The sequence below is a fragment of the Chinchilla lanigera genome, unplaced genomic scaffold, assembly GCF_000276665.1.
Source record: "Chinchilla lanigera isolate Chin_1 unplaced genomic scaffold, ChiLan1.0 scaffold00057, whole genome shotgun sequence".
NCBI lineage: Eukaryota > Metazoa > Chordata > Mammalia > Rodentia > Chinchillidae > Chinchilla > Chinchilla lanigera.
The window spans coordinates 11,579,430-11,598,514 of NW_004955458.1; the positions used below are offsets into that span (position 1 = coordinate 11,579,430).

Here is a 19,085-nt window from a genome sequence, read left to right on the forward strand (position 1 = left end):
GACCTTGCGCTTGCCAGGCAAGCGCTTTGCCGCTGAGCTAAATCCCCAGCCCCTCCGTCTTTTATCTTCTTAACTCCATATGTACATCTTTGAAAAGACCAATCTACTCTGTAATAGTAATGAAAAGTAATGTAGTGATAATTACATATTACTGCTACATAAATGCTGTAGAGTGTCCCTAAACATTAGGAATTGTGGGGAAGTCTTCGATATATCCAACCTGCTTGCAACATCTTGGGGCAAAAATATCATCCTTTGATTTTTCAGTTTGTAGAATTGAATGTTGTTGACAGTGATGGAACCTTAAATCAGTAAGTCTTTTAAAAGTAACTTAAAATGATTGATTTGGAAATTGAAGAAGAATAATACACAGCCCTCTCAGATTTGATTATGACTTTTAGAGGATTTAAGGAGGGATAAGAATTGTCATCCTTTCACTTCAGTAAGAGAACATAATTCTATGGAATTCTGAATAAAGGCCTTAATATAAGTATTGAAGTGTTCATACACTTTACTGTTTATTTACTTCTACTGCATCGATTTGGGATTCTAGTTAAAAAAAGTTTATCTAAAATTGTACACTACTTGGGATTGGAATACGGTTGTGTGTTTACCTTATAGTTTATAATTTAACAGACACACACGGTTTTGTCTTCAAGTGCATCAAGACAGAACTTAAAAAATATAGGAAAACATCCAAATGGAATTGTTCTAATGGATCATTCCATTGTAAGAGGAAAGGCAGTTATCTCCAGCTTCCTTTCTCTCTCTCTCTTCCCCCTCCCTCCTCCTCTTCGCTCTTTCCTTCTTGCCTTGGTTGTGCAGGTTTCAAACCCAGGGCCTTCTGCATACTAGACAAGCGCTGTAGCTTGAACAACACCCGTGGCCCCACGATCCCGTTTTGTGGCTTTTCATACTCCGCTGACATTTCCTTGGTAGTCTTAGTCCATGCACATATCCTAGGAAAACAAACTCTGCTAAGAATTCTGTTTGTACGTTTCTTAAATGTTAACTACACCATGCTAGGAGATTTACAGTTAGTCACCATACCAGTCCTCTGATGGACATTGTTATCCTCATTTTAAAGATAAAAGGGTTGAGGCTGAGGCAGGTGAGTGTTTTGGTGTCTAGGAAGCGGATGAAGGTCTCTGTGGCTGTGGAAGCTCATCCTATGTGAATAGCTCCACTCTGTTAATGCAGGGTGTTTTCTATTTTAATAGTCAAGATACTTTTAAAAAAAAGATACTTTCCATTTAATACAACAGATTAAAATTTAGTAAAAATATGTACTTTTACTAAATTCTTATTGTCATCTTCACTAAATTTTTACTAAATTTTACATGACAGTTAAGTAGACTGAAGCTTTTATTTTTAACTTGTAACTTGTTATAGTTTCCATAAATAAATAAATAAGTAACTACTTACGCATTTTCTTTTAGGGGTTGATACGAAATTGAAGTTCACTCTTGAGCCATCTCTAGGTCAAAATGGTTTTCAGCAGGTAACTTAATTTTTGGCTTTGAATACACTCATTCTAGGCAATAAGCATGGTATGCTGAGAGGTATTTTTTTTGGTACCGGGAATTGAACTCAGGACCTTCCACTTGCCAGACAGGTGGTTGTGCCACTGAGCTATATCCCAGCCCCTGAGATGTATTTTTAAAATGAGAACATTAGCATTTACTTTTTTTTTTTTTTGGTACTGGGAATCAAACTCATGACCCTGCACTTGCCAGGCAGGTGCTGTGCTGCTGAGCTATATCCCTTGCCATTAGCATTTGCTTTGATTTGCATAAGAAGATGCTATTTTTTTTTTTTTTTGCTTAGTTTCAGATAAAAAACTTTTGAAACTGCAAGTAACCTGGATTTATACTTGCTATGAAAAATTTTGTACTTTCCATAAACTGTAGAAAGGTGAAAACATTTAAATAACCAACTGTCATTCTGTTATTCTGAACTTTTTATTATGCATGTTTAGGGTTTTGAGCCAGAGCTTCCAAACCAATGTATGTGTGTTGTCACAGATGTTTTTAGGGTCCTTAAGGGGTGGAGTTTGTGGCCAGTCACAGCCCCTAGACTGATAACTCCTGGCTGAAAGAAGCTTTCATTATTTATCCTAGTGTGCTGTACTAATTTTATCATATTCTGTGGATGTCAAGATAGAGAACAGTTTGAAAAGTGTCTCTCCGGGTTAATGTTCTCTGTTATTGCCTTTGTTCCCAGTGGTATGATGCACTCAAAGCCGTTGCCAGACTATCCACAGGGATACCAAAGGAATGGAGAAGAAAGGTAAGCAGGGTGCATGGGACTGCAGTACAGAAGGATTGCGTGTGTCCTTCTTGAAAGTGTCTGGAATGTCGAAGTGTATTCTAGGCCCAGTAATTTGACTTCGTCAAGGTAAGCGGGGTGCACGGGACTGCAGTACAGAAGGATTGCATGTGTCCTTCTTGAAAGTGTCTGGAATGTCGAAGTGTATTCTAGGCCCAGTAATTTGACTTCGTCTCTTCATCACTCATGCAGTAAGCATATATTGATCCATTCATTCTGTGCCAGGTGCTGTTTTCGGTGCTAGGGATGCAACAGTGGAAATAAAAACAGCAGACAAAAGTTTTTGTCCTCACAGCGCTTACAATGAATAAAACATAAAGTGTGTCAGATGGTGGTAAATGCTACCGATAAAAATAAAACAGAGAGAGAACTAAGGCGAGTGTGAAAGAATGGGTAAGGAGGTGGAATTTTAAACAGCAAAGGAGCATGTGAGTAGAGCTGCGACTAAGGAGAGAAGTCAGCCATGCTGCTGGCGGGGAGAAGGCGGGCCAGGCGGGGAGCAGCCAGTGCACGTGCATTCGGGTGGGAAATTGCAGGGATGCGGAAGCTGAAGCAGTTGGTGATGATGGTGGGGAAGGGGCGGAGCACGGTGACCAACAGGGAAAAGCCCGATTTTGGATTAGGTCTTTGAATTTGGGGGGCCTAATTTTTTTCAGTTCTTTATATGTTCTAGGTAGAAATCCTTCGTCTGAGAGACAATTGCCTAAAAACTTTTCCCTCTCTTTGGTTTGTCTTTTCATTTTGTTGGTGATTTCTTTTGCTGTGCAAAAAGTTTTTAATAAGATGAGATCCCAGTTGTTGATTCTTTGAAGTATTTCCTGCGAAGTCTGGGTTTTGTTCATGAAATCTCTATCTATTCGTATGTCTTCAAGGTTTCTACCTGCTTTCTCTTCCAGATTGTGTTTGTGTTTTAATATTTAGATCTTTGATCCATTTTGACTTCAGATTTTGTGCATGGTGAAAGACTTGGGTCTAGTTTTGGTCTTAGTTTGAGATGTAGTGTTTCTGTTTTAATATTTAGATCTTTGATCCATTTGACTTTAGTGCATGGTGATAGACATGGGTCTAGTTTTAGTCTTTGGCATGTGGGAAGCCAGTTTTTCCAGCACTATCTATTAAAGAGGCTATCTTTCTTCCAGTGAACATGTTTGGCTCTTCTGTCAAAAATAAGGTGGCTGAGTGTGTTTGGAGTTGTGCCTGTGTCCACTGTTTTTTTTTTTTAACTTGGCTTTGAATTACTCTCTGTCAAGCTGATGGTACAGCTCAGTAGCCCGGCATGTGCCTGGAATCAATTGCTCTCTGTGTTCTAAATCAGTTCTGTGTTTTTGCCTGTACCATGCAGATTTTATCACAGTAGCTTTGTAGTATAATTTGAAATCAGGGATTGTGATGCCTCCTGCCTTGCCTTTGTTGCCCAGGACTGCCTTTGCTATTCTACGTCTCTTTGGGTTCCAGATGAATTTTAGGAATGTTTTCTCCAGTTCTGTGAGGTATGCTGATGGTATTCTGATTGGGAATTGCATTAAATCTGTGTAACAGTTTTGGGAGTATGGCCATTTTCACAATGCTTGTTCTTCTTATCCATGAGCACGGCATATTTTTCCTTTTCTGATATCCTCTTCAATCTCCTTTTTCAAAGTACTGTAATTTTTGATATATAGATCCTTTACTTCATTTGTTAGATTGATTCCTAAGTACTTCATTTTTTTAGATGCTATTGTGAAGGGTGTGGTTTCCCTAATTTCTCAATCAGTAAGTTTGTTGTTTGTGTACAGGAAAGATACTGATTTTTGACTTTGTATCCAGCTACACTACTGAATTTGGTTCTAGATATATTTGGAAAGTAGAGCTGACATGACTTTCTATTGGACTGAATATAAGATATAAGAAGGATGTGAAGGATAACATTAAAATTTTGGCCTGAGAGACTGGAAAGGTCGAGTTACTGTTCAGAGGGTCAAGAGGAGCAGATGTGTGTTTGGATATAGATATATGTGTAGTTGGGGTGGTGGTGACTTACATGGTGGCTAAACTTGAGATACCTATTAGATATCTAAATTGAAGGTGTTCAGTGAGCATCTGGAAATCTGATTCTGATGCTTAGTTGGAGATATGATGCTTGGTTGGAGAGATAGATGATACATCAATGCTGTTTCTGACAAGACATGTTGAAGTACCAAAACTTGAAATCTCTTCTTAGGATATTAATTTGTAAGTGTAGTTTTAGTACTCGTGCAATTCAAATATGGAGGGATCCTAAAAATAAAAAAGGCATCATGAAATACATTTTTCACAAACGGATTTTCTGGGTAAGATAAATGGCAAAAATATCCAGTGACTTTTTTTTTAAAAAAAGTTATTCATTGTGGGAGTCCGTCTGCCAGTTTTATGTGTGTAGGGGAGGGATCATTTAATAGCAGGGGCCTCCGTGGTGAAGAAAGGCCCATTCCTTATGAGTGATCAAGTGGCTTTTGCCCAGACACAGAAAGCAATTGATTCTGGGCACAAGTTAAAAAAGAACAAAACACAAATAAAATTTCAATGAGTTGAAAATAAAATCTGAAAAAAATGTTTGTTCTCGATAACGTTCGTAATGTTGGGGTTGTTGCTTGGCACATAGTATGAACTCAACAAATATTTGTGAAAGAATTGATGAAGAGCCCTAAGGGTACAATTTAGTCCAGTAAAAATTTTGAGGAGGCTCTTGTAGATCTCTATGTGTAAGCTGTACCTGGTCTAGGAACAGTTCTCATTTCTTTGTTGGATGCAGTGACTATTTTCTAATGAAAGTGAGACTACACGTTCTACTTTAGAAATCATCTTGATGCAATGTTTCAGGTCTGGTTGACTTTGGCGGATCATTATTTGCACAGTATCGCCATCGACTGGGACAAAACCATGCGCTTCACTTTCAATGAAAGGAGTAACCCTGATGATGACTCCATGGGGATTCAGATAGTTAAGGTAACGCCCCTGACCTCGGTCTCTTGTGCTGACCAGCAGCACCTCTACCGCTTCAGAGCCAAATGATCCCAAGACAGAGGGTCAAATGATCTCTATGTTATGGTCTGAATGCCTACGTGTTTCTGTTGCTTAGTTTCATTAGTACAGAGCTTTTTAAAATGGAAAACCTTGACTGTTACTCGTCTTCATAATGTTAATTGTTGCCAGTAAGAAGAAAATTGTTCCATTTATATTCAGTTTATTTATCTTCCTCACACCATAGAAGATTGACCCCTCCCTTTTTTCTACATAGCTTGGGTTGGTGCTGTCAACTGTATTTTCACTGCAGTCAGTCATTGAGAAGTGAAATATCATTTGGCTGTTATGGGGTGTCTGATAACTTTTTCACTGTTAATTTATGTAGTTAGGTTGACTGATGGATCTACTTTAAACCAGGCAGTTGAGAGCTCTAGTCAGCTGTGGAAGCAGCTGTGCTTTGCCTACCTGGAATATCACATTTACTTGGAGTCTGGTGGGAAAGGCCAAGATGCAGATTTCATTTGATTCCAGACTAATCCTCTTGCATAAGGCTTTAGCACAGGGTTTTTTATTTCATGAGTGGATTATAGTGTGATGCTAAGCTCGGATTTTAAAAGGAAGGGTGTTTCATCTAAATTTTGGCTGCCACAAGATGGCTAATGTTTTGCATATTTGAATATACTTTCTAAAGGAGGAAGTACTAAAATGAGCTACTTTCCAGTCTAACTTGGTCTGTTTCTGTCAAGTGCTAAAAAAAGTGCAACATTTCACATGGCATTCTGAAAACCTTTGCATTATCCACATTTCAGTTGTTCATTTGGAATTTTAGAACTGGTTTTACAGAGACAAGCATTTTATATCTGAAATATTTTCTGCTTAACTTGTGAATTAAAGCACTGAACATTTTATAATCATGTTTGTAAGAAGATCTCTATTTGCTCATCGGGGTGAATGCTGTGTCAGTAAAATGACTTCAGCTCCTGAAAATCATAGACTCTGCACAGTAACTAAGTTATAGATATTGCCCTCATACATATTAAAACACAGCAAATGTTTCTGTTCTTGCATAAATTTATAAAACAATTTGGGTGGAGTGTTTTTTTTGTCTGTAGTATAGATACATTTTTTCTATTTTTACTTTACTCCTTAATGTTATTTCGAGTTTTAATAGCTAAATATACCATATTTTTGAAGCCAGGCATTGGTGGTGCAGGCTTATAACCCCAGCACTTAGGAGACTGAGGCACGAGGATTGCTGCAAGTTTGAGGCCAGCCTGGGCTACATAGCAAGACCCTGTCTCAAACAAACAAATGTATATATACATATTTTGTAGAAAAGAATGATATTAATACATGTTCTATCCATGTTGAAATGACTTGTGTACATATATGACTGATGCATATATACTATCATTTTATATGAATTATGTAATTTTTGTTAATTGAGTCACTTTTTATGTTAGTTCTGGAAATACTCTAAGTAGAAAGTTAGCCTGAATGAACCTCTTGCAAATCTCTTTCAGCATCTTAAGAACATGAGGACAAAGAACATTAAAAGATTAAAAAATGTTTGGCCCATGTGTATAACTTACATGTACAGTTTTGTTTTTTTTTTTGGTACCAGGAACCGAACTCATGACCTCAGCCTTGCCAGGCAAGTGCTTAAGCCGCTGAGCTATATCACCGGCCACTACATGTACAATTTAAAAGCTAAAATCCAGGCTGGGGATGTAGCATGCTTAAGGCCCTATGTAGCACATTCAATCCCCTGAAAAATTAAAAAAAAAGTTACTAAAAGTCATGTCGATAATTTAATTGTATTAAATGAGTAGACAAATAACAGGAGGTATTACTTTTCTGGAGCGTGTACTAAGGGTTATTTCAGAAAATGGCTTCCCTTCCTTTGTAGGACCTCCATCGGACAGGCTGTAGCTCCTACTGCGGTCAGGAGGCTGAGCAGGACAGGGTGGTGCTGAAGCGGGTGCTGCTGGCCTATGCTCGGTGGAACAAGAATGTCGGGTACTGCCAAGGCTTTAACATCCTGGCTGCGCTCATCCTGGAAGTGATGGAGGGCAATGAAGGGGACGCCCTGAAGGTGAGTAGCAGGCTCTGACGGCGGGGACCGAGCGTCTTCCAGAGCGAAGCTCTCTCCTCTCCCCGCCTCTGCCCTCCCCAAGGTGTTCTCCATGCCTTTGTGACCACCTGTGATAGTACCTCTGCCAGCTAAGGCCGAGTCAAATGACGGACTCATGTGGCTGCCAGCTGTGAGGAGAATGGTTATGTGTTTTTAGTCTCACTTATAAGTCAAGTTGCTTTTTAAAACAAATTAAATATGAACTGTATCATCACCCATTTTTGGATTCACGACTTAGCTGCTTACAACACCAAGAGTATATTGCCTCGGAGTGTCTGAGCCAGATGTCGGGGTGCAGCTTAGCCTGCTCAAGGTCACCTCGTGGTGGCATTCAAAATACTTGTGTTTAAAATATCAGTTGTGGTCTCATCCAAACCCTCGATTGGGAGGGGCCCATTGGCCAAGTTTTTTCCTTTGGTTACTGACAAGACTTAATTCCTCCCAGGCTATTGAACTGAGAGTCTTTTGGCTGGAGGCCTCTTTTAGATCCGTGCCACATAAGCCCCTGGTGCACCTCACAGCCCGGTGGCTAGACTCTCTCAGAGTGAGCGAGGGAGGTAGAGGGAACAAGTGGGTAGAGGGAACAGAAGAGCTTGTTGCAGATTTGTAGCCAAATATCAGAAGCGACAGCCGTGATTTTTTTAATGTTCTATTAATTGGAAGTGATCACCAGATCCAGTTTATGCTCAAAGTGTACAAGGGTGTACAAGGTGTGAGCAGTTTATGCTCAAAGGTACAAGGTACAGTTTATGCTTAGAGGGTACAAGGGTGTACAAGGGTGTGACCCCCGGGAGGTAGGGGTCCCTGAGGGCCATTGGAGAACCTGCCTCTTGTGCTAGTTATGTTCCGTTCAGCAGGAACCATCCTATTTGGCTGCTTTACTCATTCATATTTGGGGAGAGGTGGGGAGGAGCAGGTCTGAGGGTGTCTGGAAGATGCTTGCGTGGGGAAAAGTTATGGAGGTGACTTGTGTCATTATTTTTTAATATTTGATGCCTCAGCTCTTTGAACCGCTCTGGAGCCACTTTAAGAGGGAGCACTAGCAATGTAAGCTCCTAGGTCTGAAGGAGAGTTGGTGAGGCGCCAGAAATAATCTTCACGAGCAATAAAGCCTTCCCAATGCAAGACGGTCTTATTTGCTTAGGGCACTGTGGGTCACAATTCATGCCTGAACCTTTAAACTGGTGTTATTTATAACATGTGTGATGCATGGGATGAACATTTGGTCTTTGTGACCCAGCTGTGAATGTAGTGAATACTTCAGTGATATTCTCAACCACTGACTAATGGGATATGGAAAAATAAATATTACTCCTGATTTTATACACATCATGATAGATTTAAAAATAAGTCCAATTTGACATGATTTAAATTGGTATTCGCCCTCTCACTTTTCCCATTTGTGTATTTAAGGAAACAGCTTCGAAGCCATTTGTTCACCAGTGATGAGGCAGTGATGAATCAAATACATGACTTTAAAACATTTTAAATTAAGCAACTTTGTTTATTCAGTCTATTAGCCTTAGTCTTTTTCTCCCCCCTACGTGTCATTTTTATGACTTTAAAATAGAAACTGTTCTGTTGAAAAGCTGAACTGAATGGTTCGGATTAGGAGGTAGGATGGGGAAGTTGGGGAAGGGGGTGTATGTGCCAGTCAGATCATGAAAGGACCCAGTGACACTTGAGAAGCCAAAAATTCACACCGAAAGATGGGTTAGATAAAGCTGGGAAACTGAATGTTCTTTATTTCTGCCTCCAAGAAGAAAGCGCCGTACACTGAGCTGCTGTTCATCATCACCGTCTGGGAATGCATAGACCTTGTGGTCAGACACATGTGCAAAGGAGGCTTCTGGTGCTGAGGAGGTTATTGGGTGTCTGTGTTGCTGCTTCTTGGCATTAACTGCTTTTCCTTAGTAACTATTTTGTTTCTAATCGCTTGTTAAACATTTGACGCTCTCCCATTACGTATTCTTACTATTTTTAAGACATAAGATTTTGCCTTTGGAATTCAGTAGTGGGTGCAGTGAACAAGCTGGCTCTTGTGTCAACGCTAGACTTTGGGCTGACGTTAGACTGAGAAGTTATTGTGTCATAAGGATCACTAGGCTAATTGAAGAAATATTTTTCTTGTTTTCCTGTAGTTCTGAGAGGCTCATAATTTCTTCATAAAAAGTTAAGTATTTTTCGTGGTACTGTATAACTTCTCCTTAGGTGAAAAGGGCAGTAATCCACAGACCGTTACCTTGAAGTTTTCCTTCGTGATCCCGTAATCCCCTTTCTCCTGATCTGTGGAGCACCAACTTCCCACCAGGGCGCTCTACTGAGAATGTACTATGTCCCCCCGGGACCTTTTCCCTCCGCGTAGGCTGACTGTCCTCCTCTGCTGTTGCTGAACTCCTCTTTTCCAGGGCATGATGACACAAGGGCCAGTGCAGCCCATCCTAACAAAAGGCTAAGGCCTGCTCACTTCTGGAGCAAAGGCCTCAGAAGGGCCTTCTCAAGGGTCTGCAAAACTCGGATCCTAAGAGTAGAAATTATGAGATCCTGAGTGAGGGGAAAATAGGTCCTTGGCAGGGTTAGGAGATAATTTTTTTTTTAAAATAGAATATTGTGGTATCCTGAGAATAAGCAAGTGTGAGACAGCTACTTGTCCACCAATATATAGAGCCTGCTGTGATTTTCTTTTTCCTTTGAGTTATTGAGGAGTCAACCCAGGGCTTCATGCATGCTAGGCAAGTGCTCTACCATTGAGCTAAGGTCCCAGCCTATGACTTTGCTCTTAAGTTTGTTTTTCTGATCCTCTTGAGAGTTAGATGGACACATATAGAGCATGCTGGCCAACAAGGAAAAGACCAAGGATAGAGGTACAGAGCTGGCGTGTGTTTTGCTAGACCGTTCTGGTGGTTCTTTATATTTCAGAAAAGGTAGTACAAGGAGAAAAGTCAGAGTGAAAATACTAACTTGAAGAATTTATGTGACAACCTTATGAAAGAAATGCAGATTTTAAAAAACACTGTTAGTTCAAACAAAGCCTAGTTGCCTTCTCCCAGGAGAGGAAATGGACAGGGGGCCGCCACCCGTTGCGCTAATAACCCAGGGTGTTGGGAAGTAGACGTCAAGGCCTGCCTCAGTGTGGGTGTTTTATGACAGGCCAGCTCATGGAGGTTGTAAAACCGTTGACACCCAGGAGCCAGCTCTCAAGCCCTGGCTGGCTGCTTGCTTCCGTGAGGCTGAGGGTTGTCTGATCAGAGCTACTAATGGGGTGACCTTGGGTCTGGAAACCCGTGTAAAGATTTTAAATAGCAGCAGACTTTAGGTCTGAGTTACTTAGCTAATTATGCCACCTGTTCCTTACACATGGTGTAGGTAAGCTTTGAAAAATCCAAAACATTTACCGACAGAGTATTAAAGGATACTGTTTTGGCCAACTGTGTTTTATCTGTTTGAATACAATCTTGTTCTTTAGGACAGGTTGGCATCCCAGTTGTTTGAAGCAGTCTTGTTCTTTATCTTTGTCTTCAGATTATGATTTACCTGATTGATAAGGTCCTTCCTGAAAGCTATTTTGTCAATAATCTCCGAGCATTATCTGTGGATATGGCTGTCTTCAGAGATCTCTTGAGAATGAAGCTCCCTGAGTTATCTCAGCACCTGGATACTCTTCAGAGAACTGCAAACAAAGAAAGTGGAGGTGGAGATGACTCATTGCTATTGTATCTTTGAAAATATTTGGCTTGTGTGATTCCACTCTATAAGCTTAACCTTGAATGGAAATACACGTTTCTGGGTATTTCTGTTGTAAGAATTTGGTGCAATGAATAGGTTTCTAGAGCACAAAAACAAAACTGAAAATACATAAGGCTACACGCTGAACCTCTGACTGGGTTAAGGGTAGGAAACTGGTCACTCTATTGGTACCAGATCAGCAACTAACAGGATATGTTATTCTCTAGAACAAGAGTGGATTACGTGTCTAAGCATCTAGCTAAGCTGCTCTAAGTTGGCAGAGTACAAGAAGTCTTTATAGCAGAATTTCAGGTAGAATTTTATACTGTGGCTTTACCAGAACTGCAAGGTTATAGAAGAGTAGCTCTGAGAGTAACTAGGTTAAGTAAATGCACCCACTGCATGCTATTCTGTGGTTGTGCTCTGGCTTAAAAAAAAGGTCAGAAGTTTGCTGGATTTCCTGTACATGGTGCCAATTCCTGTTGTAGACCATGCACTCATAGTCTTGTCTGACCCACACATTTAAATCTAGGGACATAGTAGAAGGTTTTGAGGATCTAATCTTTGATTAAAATACAGCAGAAATTTTAAGCAGGTGGGTGTCCTAACATTTCTCTGAAGCCACGTAAATATCTTTTAATTTGGTGTGCAGTATAACCGCGTCGCTGCATGGATTTCACAGTGCTAGCAGGTGGGCCAGACTTCCCTGTGCCGTAGTCAGACACACTTTCCCGAGTTACACATTTCCCCCAGATGCCTTGTATTTGGCTGTGGAGAATAACCTCAGAGTTTAGTCTCTGAGCTAATGTTTGTTCACAGGTGAGGACAAAGAAAATGAGCTCAGGAAAACAGATCTCTTTTGCTTACACTTCAGTAATTGTCCATACTGATTATAACCGAGAGGGATGATTAATCTAAAAAGCTAAATTTTTATTTCATTAAAATGCACACTTACCACAGGAAGCAGGAGGGGGTGTTGTGCCTCTAATGAATTCGGAGATTTCAAAATGAAGTGGGCCACAAATCTTTCTTCAAAACTGTGTATAATACAGTTCAAAATGTTTTATATTTAATATTGTTTTATATCTTAAATATTTTGGAACTTCCCAGCTAACTTTCTGTTAGTGATTTCCAGTTTAAGTCCATTGTGGTGCAATAATTATGTATATAATTTAAGGAATAGACAATTTATAATGAACAGTTTTATTCTTAGCCACATTTGAATAAAAGTAGGCTTAAAGACTTTGAAAAGCTGATGGCTTTTGCAGGGCTAAAAACATTTTTTATTCTGTTTTTGGTGAGGAAAACTTCCTTCTTAGTTTTCAGTACCCTGTAATAGGTAGAGCCAGAATAAGTTTTGGGTTAAGATTTCTGAGTTTTTATAAAGGAATTGTGACTCTCATGTTACTGAGATATTATTGAAAACACGTATGTTCTTCCAAAAATATGGAAGCAAAAAGAGGAAAGAACCAGGAATTAGAAGGAGAAAGCAATCAGTAAAATATAGCATTTTTGGTGGATGGGAGACTGACAGAGGAGAGGGTACTTGCATGTCCGGAGGGTGCTCCGATCCGCCGGAACTCAGTGCCTTGTTTCGTTGCAGGCGGATATGAACCCCCGCTGACCAACGTCTTCACCATGCAGTGGTTTCTGACTCTCTTTGCGACCTGCCTCCCGAATCACACGGTGTTAAAGATCTGGGACTCCGTCTTCTTCGAAGGTTCGGAAATCATCCTGCGGGTGTCTCTGGCCATCTGGGCAAAACTGGGAGAGTAAGTGATTTCCCACGTCTGTTGTGTTCTGTGGGATCGAAAGCCTTAAGCAATTTTTGTGCTCAGAGTGAAAAGCCTTGGTACCTGCGTGTGAGCAGAAGAGCAAGTCGTGAACTTCGTTGCACTGATTTACGCTCCCGAAGTCTCGGCCGGCTCTTTGTTCCGGCGCAGAGGGGATCTGGGAAGGACAGACTTCTGTGGGCCCGTGGGCTCTCGCTTTCCTCCTTGCTGTGCGATCCCGGCTGACTGCGTCCTTGTCGGCCTCTCTCTGGACACTCGTGGGAGAAGGAGGGTATCCAGGTGGAGGAGAAACGGGAGGATCCAGAGGAGCAGGTGGATTTGTTGATTCGTGTCACGATTTGTATTATTTATGGGTCGTTAGTACTTATTTTGTGTGGCCTTTCAGAGCTGTGATAAAGTCAAGGTAACCCGGATGAAGAGGTTGGTGCACAGCTATGAGTAGAGCATCCGGGCTCCTTTCCGTGCATGACGAATGACTTCTATGTTGAAATCTGGTTCTGCAAAACAGATTTTACTTAGCTCCTCTGCTAGGGGCAGGGCTGAAAACGAGGGGGCATTCCCACTCTGCCTAGTGTGTTACGCCTTTGTGTACTGGGGGTAATGGAAGATACAGCAGGATGATCTGTCACTTGAGAAGCAGACAGTTTTCAATATTTCTTTCCTAGTGACTGGAATAAATACCCATGGGCGACAAGTCAGAAAACGAATGCGCCGCTGACAGTGTTTATTTCAAAAACTTTCTACCTAGCCTTTTTATTTATAATTACTTATTTCCTGGGAGACTTCCGAATTTTTATTTTTGCAAAGAAAGAACCACCAAATATCAGTTTGGGATTCAAAAAATCATTGTTGTGTATAATTCTTAAACATCATAAAGCTATCTCCTTTGCCTTATTGTATATTGTGTTTTGGGTAGGCCAATACATCCATCTGTGTGGGACTATTCATTTATCTCTTCATTTCCTTTATATCTACCTCCTTCTGTAATTACACATTGCAAAACTGTTCTACACATTGTCAGCTTTTTGAGCTTTGCTATTTCTTCTGTTTATTGAGTACCTAGTTTATGGGATTAAAATAGTAAAACATTCCACTGCGTGGCAGATCAGCGATAGTCACCTGTGTGTTAGTTGATGACTGTGAGGTAGGAAAAAGAGATGGAGCTGGTTTTATTCCTATCTATTGGTTATCTGTAGGGTCAGAACTTACTGTTACGGTAATCCCAGGGACATCACGGTGCTGAAGTGCTGTACGTGTAAGTCAGATCCAGTACTCACTGAGTTCTTGCAGTGCAGAGGTACTGTCCACAGTATTTCATGTACATTATCAGCTCATTTATTTTTCATCGTCATCCAGTGAGGTATGTACTGTTATCATCTTCATTCTTCAGACGCGAGAACTGAGACTCAGAGAAGTGCAGTGAGTTGCCTGAAGTCACTGTGTTAGAAGGTAGAATGGATTGGTTTTGAACTAAGACATCCTGGCTGGGCGTGGTGGTGCACACCTGTAATCCCAGGCTTGGGAGGCTGAGGCAGGAGGATCGCTGTGAGTTCGAGACCAGCCTGGGCTACAAAGTGAGCTCAAGGCCAGCCTGAACTGCAGAGCGAGACCCTGTCTCAAAAAATGTAAAAAAAAATGAACTAAGACATCCTGACTCTAGCATCTATGCTGTTAACTATACAAGTAAATGGATAATAAGTGGCTACTCTTAAGTTCAGGATTTCAAATGGTTCAGATTTTGAAAGTTGTTATTTTTATTAGTACATGTTTGTGGCACATACTGATTGTGCTTATCGTAGGGAGGTGGAACACACACACGGCACGTCTTAGTTCCCTTCATGTCCCGGCGTCCTCCCTTCTCTCCGACTCTTGGTCTCCTTCACATTTGCAAAAAAAAAAATCTATCTCCCTGTATCCTGTTATCCTTTATTTTGCTCTTTATTTATTCTGCATTTTGGGTCTCTTACATAAGAGAAATCATGTGATCTTTAAACTTGTGTGTCTGGTGTATTTCCTCAATAATATGGTCAGGTGCATCTATTTTCCTACAGATAGCTCATATTTACTCTTCTTTGTATCAGAGTCCTAGCCCGTTGTGTATAAAGGCGATATTTTCTTCACTCTTCTGCTGGTGGACGCAAGGGCCGCTTCCAGGGTTTGGCTGCTGTGAGTTGCGCTGCTGTTTTCGTGCTAGCGCCTTTGTTTTTATTGCCGTAGCTTTGTAACACAACTTGAAATTTGGGATTGTGAAGCCTCCCGCTTTGCCGTTATTGCCCAGGATTGCTTCTGCTGTTCTGGGTCACTTCGGGTGCCATATAAATGTTAGGTTTTTTTTTCTAGCTCTGTGAGGAATGCTGTTGGAGTGTTGCTTGGGATCGCATTAAAGCTGTGTATCAGTTTTGGAAGGAAGGCCATTTTGACAGTTCTGCCTCCCCAGGTACAGGGGGCGTCTTTCCGTTTTCTAATGTCTTCCTCATTCTCCTTCTTCACAGCACTGTAGTTTTTATTACAGAGTTCTTTCACTTCCTTTGTTAGGTTAATTTCTAAGAATTTAACTTTTCTAATGCTGTTGTGAATGGTATTGCTTTTTAAATTTTGTTCATTATTTGTATGTAGGAATGCTACTGGTTGTTTGTGTTGATTTTGTATCCTGCTGCCTTGCTGAATTTATTAGTTCTAGGTGTCTTTTGGTGGGATTTTTTATGTCTTCTATGTAGAGGATCATGTCATCTGTGAATAAGAACATCTTCCTTTTGTATATATCTTTCTTATATATATTCTTTTTATGTCTTTCTCTTGACTGGTTGCTGTGGATACAGTTTTGCTTATGAGTGTGTTAAATTCTTTCCCCATACTTGGAAAGTTTTCCGCTGTTTCTGCAAACAGCTTTTTTAAATGCAATTTGTGCTATCTTCTGATTTTTTTCATTAATTCCAGTTAACCTTAGATTAGTGTTCTTTGTATCCTGTAGCCACTTTTTTGGATCCATTTCCATATTCTGTGGTTGTTCTTAAGGTATCCCTGGTATGTGGTCGTCAGCATCAGCCGTATCTTCCAGTTCTGACTCTGTCCTCGTGTTGCTTACTTCTGCTGCCCATAATCTCCTGCAGTTCTATTTGGAACCTTTTCATGGACTCTGATTCTTTGGTTAATTGGTCATTCATGTTTTGTATAATTTTATTTAGCTTGGCTATCTTTTTATTAGTGTCTTCTGTGAGCTCACCGATCACTTTGTTATTCAGTCCATTATCTGTTTAGTTGTATCATCTTGTTTTTTTTTTTTTTTTTTTTTTTGTACCAGGAATCTAACTCATGACCTCGTGCTTACCAGGCAGGTGTTGTGCTGCTGAACTAAATCCCCAGCCCCTAGTTGTATCATCTTGGAGCTTGTTGAGTACCTTATTGATCTGTCTTTGGTCTCCTCTTATTTCATATGATTCAGCTGTTTGGATTTTGATTTCCTCCCTATCAGTGAGTGTCCCATGGACTAATGGAGGAGTTGGGGGTTTGGGGAGGCATTTTGTCATTTTATCATGTTTCTATTGTTGCTTTCTGTTGGTTGAGGTCACTAATAGTGGACAAGTGTGTTGCCAGTGTGCAGATCTCTTTGGTTAGTGTCTGCTTTCCAGTGACGCGCTGTTGGTGCGGCTAACTGTAGGCCTTTGCTTCTGGTCCAAGATCTGACCACCACTGTTAACTACAGTGTAACTGGCTCAGCACCCGGTTCTCTGGAAATAAATAGCAGTATTGTTAATGGCACAACGACAAACCAGATATTGGTGTATAGTAAAAATCAGTTAAGGAACAACTATACCACCCGGGCAATAGCAGCAAAACCAGCAACAATAATAGGGTCAAAGACAAATCGGATATTGACATAGCACAGGAGGCAATAGTAGGAACCACTGTACAGCCTGTAACTATAGAAGAGCTCCGTAAGTATAATATAGACACAAAATACACCAAATATTGACATACAGGAAATAACTATTCAATGCAGCAACTGTACCACCATTAACAATATAAAAGAATTCAATAATAGAGACAGTTATATATCTAAAGATTAATAAAACGTAATAGTAGTAAAAATGAAGGAAATGGGTAAGTGGAAATGCAAGAACTAAAATTTGAAAAATAAGAGGAATATTGGAAGGAGTAAAATAAGGTAAAGGATTCTATTAAGAAGTAAATGAAAATTAACAGAATTAGATAAAAATAACAGAAAAGAACAAACAAGAAAAACAGCCAAATGAAGAGGAAAAATAAAACCGTAAATGCTTAAAATCCAATGAAGCAAAAGCGATGTGAGTCCAAAGCAATTTCTCTGTGATGTTGAACGAGTGGCTTCTTTCAAAGGTCTGCAGCGTTGGGGGAGGAGTTGTGAGTCACTACGAAGACCTACTTTGTTTCCACACCCATGTTTTCGTGTGTGAATGCTGAATCCTGCCCTGCCTTGCCCGCTGGGTGTGGTGGGTCAGTGATGTCCACCCGGTGACCGAATTCATGCTAGCCACCTGTTACGGCCTGTCCCTTCCAGGGTGCCCTGTGTTCGTACACCCTGACTGTGGCAGCCGTCCCAGCTGAGGTATATCCTTGTTCACATTGGCAGATGGAGAAAGCAAACAGATCATTGAATCCATGCTGGGTGTAGGCAGTGGGGCAGGGGCAGGGAATAAAATAATCTGCTGGACTTACTGCCAGAGCTTTCAGAGCCAGGCCCCTCTGAAAACCATGGGTGGCCTGGCTTCTCATCACAGGAAGCAGGCTCCTCATGTCCTTTCCAGCCTGAGCTTAAACTTCTCAGGGAGTCTCTGTCTAGCTTGCACGCTCTCCATGACTGTGTCTTGTGGCCATCTTCCACCAAGTCCCTGTGATAGGGTGAGCCCAGAAACTCTGAAGGGTAGTTTTTCTGTTTTTCCCCTCAATCTTAAACAATTAACCCCTTCCCCAAATGGCTCTTGATTAAACATTCTCAAATATGGTGGGAGCTACACTTGATCTCTTCTCCAGTGACTCCTTCCATACAGAAGTAGTCACCTTCAGAGCAAAACCGCACACTGTTTTTGCAGTGTACAGTAACCATGGACTTTGCCTGGGGCTAATGCTGCTGGCCCATTATTTATCTCTGGAGCTGCTAACCTTCTACTTTGTATTAGTGAAGACGGCTCCTCCTCCCCGGGAGCTGGGGTTAGCCTTTCTACTGGCTTTGTGCTTTTCTCTACTTTGTGTTCAGTTCCTCCAGCTTCTCTGTAGCTTCTGGTTTTCTTGTCATCTCCCTCCTGATTCCTGGAGATCACTTCTTTTTTTCTTCACTAAGTGGTTGTATCCAGGTATCTCATTTCCAGATCCTAGGGAGGGTGAATTTTGCTGCCAGTATTTCTGATTCAGACTTTTTGCTCGTTGAGATTGTACGTCTTTTGAGGATGCACCTGTGAGTGGCAAGGGAAGGCATTCTGCTGGGCACTGCATCGCTGCCTTCAGTTCTTCCAGCGAGCTTGTGAAGTGTGGAAAGTTTTTCTTCCATCTTCTCAAGTGAAGAAAGTATCGCAGGATGCTCAGTTAGTCATATGCCTGATGGGTTGCACAGCTGGGACCCACATCCAGATCTTTCTGACTCCAACGCCTGTTACAGTCCCCACAAATATTCCCCTTGTAAAATGATAAACAGCATATAAGTAATCTCAAATTTTTTGTGCACATGAATAACTTATGTGCCTTACATATGATTCTACCTGGGATGTTTGCATCCACCTTGCATCTGCAGCTTGGAATTTCTTCCTTCCATTAACTGTAGGCTGTAGACCTTCAGTTCTTCACCCACATCTGTTTACATGTCCTTTTCCTTCCATGTTCTACCCTGCTGGCCTATGGCTTCATTGCTTCCTACCTGCCCCCTTGTAGCGTGTGCTCTCTGGTCTCCTGATTATACCCCACTTGTCGTGTGTATCAGTCTGCTTTCCTGTTGCTAGGACACGATACCCAGCACTCATTTGGAGAGGAGAGGTTCAGTTTGGCTCGTGTTTTAAGTAGATTCATGTGGTGGTAGGCAGGCTCCAGGGCAGAAACAGCGTGGTGGGAGGCTGTGGAGGAGCGGAGCTGCTCCACTCATCGTAGCTGGGAAG

At 41.1% G+C, this 19,085-nt stretch overlaps 1 protein-coding gene across 1 annotated transcript in view; it reads left to right on the forward strand.

Moving 5' to 3' along the window:
* Positions 1–19,085, forward strand: part of Tbc1d30 (TBC1 domain family, member 30) — a gene marked incomplete at its 5' end in the record, with an annotated part of 86,700 nt that overhangs the window by 48,364 nt on the left and 19,251 nt on the right. The window contains 6 exon segments of the mRNA XM_013520910.1: positions 1,440–1,501; positions 2,224–2,289; positions 5,167–5,292; positions 7,220–7,405; positions 10,967–11,135; positions 12,774–12,942. Coding sequence (XP_013376364.1) covers positions 1,440–1,501; positions 2,224–2,289; positions 5,167–5,292; positions 7,220–7,405; positions 10,967–11,135; positions 12,774–12,942 — 778 coding nt within the window.